The sequence below is a fragment of the Hylobates moloch genome, unplaced genomic scaffold (assembly GCF_009828535.3).
Source record: "Hylobates moloch isolate HMO894 unplaced genomic scaffold, HMol_V3 SCAFFOLD_7, whole genome shotgun sequence".
In the NCBI taxonomy this organism is placed as follows: Eukaryota; Metazoa; Chordata; class Mammalia; order Primates; family Hylobatidae; genus Hylobates; species Hylobates moloch.
Window position 1 is genome coordinate 113,083,945 of NW_026652282.1, and position 5,149 is coordinate 113,089,093.

Here is a 5,149-nt window from a genome sequence, read left to right on the forward strand (position 1 = left end):
GAAAGGCACTATGGGTGTTACAAAAATGTATATGATATCAATCCTAGGGTCAAACACACCGGTAGGGGAGAAGATATGTGTATAAATAACTGTAATAAAAGCCCTAAGCTCCAGGTGTGGCTCTAGTAAAATACTATGGAACTTCAGAGGAAGGATTAGGAAATGCATAATGGAGCATATGGCATCTGTTCAGGGAATGGCAATAGCCCATTGAGGTTGTGATGGAAGTTGTATGAAGGTAAATAGATTGCAGTCAGGCTAACAATTTAGGTTGAGACCAGAATTTGAAAAATCTTGGACATAACAATAGGAAATTTGATATTTCCAGAAATTAAATGTTTTTTAATAGACAAGATACTTGATCCCTTCTGGTGTAATCTATCAGCCTCTTGACCACTCTCTGTCATTCACTGGAGACCTTGGCTGACAATCTTCCTCTCCATTCCAAGCCCTGCCACCATCATCTTTGGTGACTCCAATGTCCAAAATGGACAATCTTCAAATACTCTGGCCTCTCTATTTCTTAATGTTCATCAACTCTCCACTTCAACTACCCACTTCCAGAGCAACACTCTGGACTTTGTCATTACCAAAAGCTGCTTCATCTTTGAAATCTTAAATTTTTCCACTTTATCAATAGCCATCCATTTTTCCAGTTCTTTCATTCCATTGCTTTTATTATACCTGTACATGGACAGCATCAAGACCTTTATTAGTCCTCTCTCATTACTTCCTTTTCTATGAAGCCTAAATCCTATTGTCCATAATTCTATATTCTTATTAGTATCCTCAGATATTTGAACTATAATTTTTTGCCTTCTTTTTTTTTTTTTTTGGACAGGAAGTAGAATTTATTGGTGAATATTAAGGGGGGGTCAGCACATTGGAAGCCCTCATGAGTGCAGGGCCCGCCACTTGTCCAGAGGGCCACGATTGGGGATGTACTTGACCCCACAGCCATCTGGAATGAGCTGCTTCTCAGCCACCATGTCTTCAAATTCATCAGCATTGAACTTTGTGAAGCCCCACTTCTTTGAGATGTGGATCTTCTGGCGGCCAGGAAACTTGAACTTGGCCCTGTGCAGGGCCTCAATCACATGCTCCTTGTTCTGCAGCTTGGTGCGGATGGACATGATAACTTGGCCAATGTGAACCCTGGCCACAGTGCCCTGGGGCTTTCCAAAGGCACCTCGCATGCCTGTTTGGAGCCTGTCAGCCCCAGCACAGGACAACATCTTGTTGATGCGGATGACGTGGAAGGGGTGGAGCCGCACCCGGATATGGAAGCCATCCTTACCACAACTTTTTACCATGTACTTATTGGCACAAATTCGGGCAGCCTCCAGGGCTTCAGAGGACAGCTGCTCATATTCATCTGACACCATGTGGCCACAGAGTGGAAACTCATCCACTTTTGTCTTCTTCCACCCCAGGTCAAAAATGCGAATCTTGGCATCAGGGACACCTCGGCAGAAGCGAGACTTTGGGTACGGCTTGTTCTTACAATACCGGTAACAACGGGCGGAGCGGCGACCCATGGCGACACCAGGATCTTCAGTGGCACACTGATGGGAAAGAGCTTTTGCCTTTATATCTATACCAAGGTTGCTGGGGGAAAGAAATCTCCCCACCACAAAAATGAATGACTAAATACCCACCTGGTGTTCAATGTCAATGTTCCACATTACTCAGCAAAACATCTGTATTTCCCTTATCTTCTGCTTTTCTCTTTTCCACTCCAACCCTATGTTCTCATTCTCACTGTATGATCTCAACTCCTGATTCATGGAGAAAATAGTAGCCATCTCAAGTTAATCCATTTCTTAACTTCCTTGTATGTCAATTACAAACTTACCAGCCTCTACATCCAGTATATAGCCAGTAACTGAAGCCATAGGGAAGATTAACATTGTCCAGGACGTACTGTGTGTATAGAACAGTGATTTATTTACAGTCTATATGGATCACCTACAATGCTGGATTAAAATAGATTCTAGAGTGCTGTGAGGTTATGAATTTGACTAAGGGGCAAGGAAATTTGTATTTTTTACTAAGCACCTTAAGTCATGGTGACACAAGTGTTCCAAGAACCACACTGAAAAATAATGGTCTAGACTAAGACTAGAAGAGAGCTAAGAGCAAAACCTTGTATCACATCGTTATTTAAGAGGAACCCATATGGACGATCAGGTAGGAAAGGGTAGAGGGGAAAACCAGGAGAGCACTATTCCACAGAAAAGAAGGGAAGAGGGAATTTCAAGTGGTCAAGTGAGGTCAATAATGACAAATATTCCACAAATGTCAAGTTAAATAAGACTAAATAAGTGTATTGGATTTATAGTAAAATTGAAGGGTGGAGGAGATAGTTGACGATTTGGTAAGAAGCATTTCGCTCTGAGGGAAATGGTATATTACAGTGGCTTATGGAGTGGATTGAAGATAAGGCAGTGTACACAATGAATATAAAGTTTTCAAGAAGTGCAGCTACAAAGGTGATGACATCAGGGCAGCAGCTAGAGGGGATCGTGATATTCTAGACAAAAGACTCCAGGAGGGCAGGGATTGTGTGTGTCTTGTATTATCAAGACCCAGCCCAGTCCCACTAAATATTTGTTGAATGAAATAATTCCTTCAGTTGTGTGTACTTATGTGTTTGTTTCTGTGATACCAACTTAATTAGAATAGTTCTCAAAGATCCTTAGTGGTAAAGTCTGAGGAGGCAAATGGGTGATGATCCTAAACTGCTTAAACGCACTAGTAATTGGGCAAGAAGGAAAGAAAAAGGAAGTGTGTCACTTTCTACGGCTGAGGGACTAACTAGCGGGGCCCCGCCACGAAGTGAATATGTCCCTGCAAAATTTATAAATATATATACTTATATATAGATTGTGTATATATACACACACATATAAATATATAAATTGTATATATATATATACACATATATAAATTTATGTATAAACTATAAATTATATATAAATTGTATATATATACACATATATAAATTTATGTATAAACTATAAATTTTATATATATGTATATATAGTTTTTTTTGAGACAGGGTCTCACTGTGTCACCAAGGCTGGAGTACAGTGGTGTGATCTCAAATCACTGCAGCCTCAACCTCCTGAGCTCTAGCAGTCCTTCCACCTCAGCCTGCCAAGTAGCTGGGACTGCAGGCGCACACTACCATATCAGGTTAATTTCTAAATTTTTTGTAGATACAGGGGTCTCACTATGTTACCTAGGCTGGTCTTGAAATCCTGGACTGAAGTAATCCTCCTGCCTCAGCCTTTCAAAGTGTTAGGATTACAGGTGTGAGCCACTGCGCCCAGCAAAATTCTTATGTTAAATCCCTAATCCTCAATGTGTTGGTATTTGGAAGTGTGGCCTTTGGGAGGTAATTAGGATCAGATGAGGTCATGAGTGTGAGGTTCTGGACTGATGGGATTAGTGCCCTTGTAAGAAGAGACACCAGAGAGCTTACTTCCTCATTCTGTCTCCCCCTCTTCACCATGTGAGGACACAGCAAAAAGGCAGCTGTCTGTAAACCAGAAAGAGGGCCGTCTCCAGGGAACAGAATTGGCTGGCACCTTGGTCTTGGAATTACCAGCCTACAGAACTGTGAGAAAGGCCGGGTGCGGTGGCTCACGCTTGTAATCCCAGCACTTTGGGAGGCCGAGGCGGGCGGATCACGAGGTCAGGAGATCGAGACCACGGTGAAACCCCGTCTCTACTAAAAATACAAAAAAAAAAAAAAAATTAGCCAGGCGTGGTGGTGGGTGCCTGTAGTCCCAGCTACTCGGAGAGGCTGAGGCAGGAGAATGGCGTGAACCCGGGAGGCGGAGCTTGCAGTGAGCCGAGATCGCGCCACTGCACTCCAGCCTGGGTGACAGAACGAGACTCTGTCTCAAAAAAAAAAAAGAACTGTGAGAAATAAATTCCTGTTGTTTAAACCACCCAGTCTATGGTATTTTGTTATGGCACCCTGAGCTGACTGATACAAGATCCTATTGCTTTTTTTGTTGTTCAATGAATGTTTGAATCAGTAAATGTGTGAAATAGGTAGGAAGAAGTTAAGTGTAGAAGTGTGAGTGGGGCTAGATCATATCAGGCTTTGAATTCCAGGTAAGAAATTTGTTATGTTGGACAATTAAAAGTTTTGAGCAGAGAAGTGACAAAATCCATAGACATTTTAAGTGAACATTCCAAACTTAATTATGTTGGATCCTAGCTGCCAAATATGAAATATACCTCTATCTTTCTGCTCACAGTATCTCTAGTCATTTGCTGAGAGACAATGGAACAGAGTGTTTAAACAGTCTGGTAATGGAAAAGACTGGCTCAGGAGTCAAATAGACTTGCTCTCAAATCTGGCTCTGCCACTTATTCTTGGTGTGTCTTCAGTGAGTCAGTTTCCTCATCTGTAAAGCCAGGTCTCAAAAGTTAAAATAGTAAATACAAAGTATTTGATATAGGTTAATCACTAAATACAGGTCAGCCAACATTACTGCTATTATTGAGAAAGGGAAGTCCTGCTAGGATTCTCTCTCTCCGGGTAGTACCTGCTCCTCAGCCAGAAAAAAAAAAAAAAAAAAAAAGATTTTCTTTTCTCAGAGCTCTACAAGCTTGGAGGTAACAATAGTGCAGATCATTTCAACTGTTACATTAAATACATCTTAATACCACATGGTAATTCACGTGAAGAATTAGGGTGAAGATAGGAAGTAATAGTTGCTGATAGCTTGACTACTACTGTGTCACTCCACAAAAACAAGTTGTGATACTTGCATTCTAAGCCCTTCCATGTTTTTGTTTCCAGAAAGCTTGTAAGAGACCCAGTCAATATTGACCAGAATTATTGTTCCTATCTCAGCTAACACAAACATGCTAACACTGAGAAAGTTATAATACAATCTTGAGTAATTTTATTTTGCTGGTCAAATTTAAAATATATACTCTCCTGTACACTCTGCAGCTGAGACTGCAACATCTGAATCCCTGGTGGCTTGCTTCCGTAGTAGAGACAGACACGGAAGTTGGATCCATCTTTGCTTTCAATAGGGCATTAAAGAGTCTGCTAGTTATCCATCTCTCTTCACCAATTTTTATGTAATTTGTCAAAGGATTGAGCTATAAAATGCCCTTT

The 5,149-nt window shown here is 41.2% G+C and overlaps 1 protein-coding gene across 1 annotated transcript; it reads right to left on the reverse strand.

Annotated features, from left to right (window-relative positions):
- Positions 1-840: 840 nt before the first annotated feature.
- Positions 841-1,573, reverse strand: LOC116812045 (large ribosomal subunit protein uL16-like). The gene has a single exon (XM_032757632.2). It carries the CDS (start codon positions 1,536-1,538, stop codon positions 894-896), a length of 645 nt encoding a protein of 214 aa, XP_032613523.1. The 5' UTR covers positions 1,539-1,573; the 3' UTR covers positions 841-893.
- Between the last annotated feature and the right edge of the window lie 3,576 nt (positions 1,574-5,149).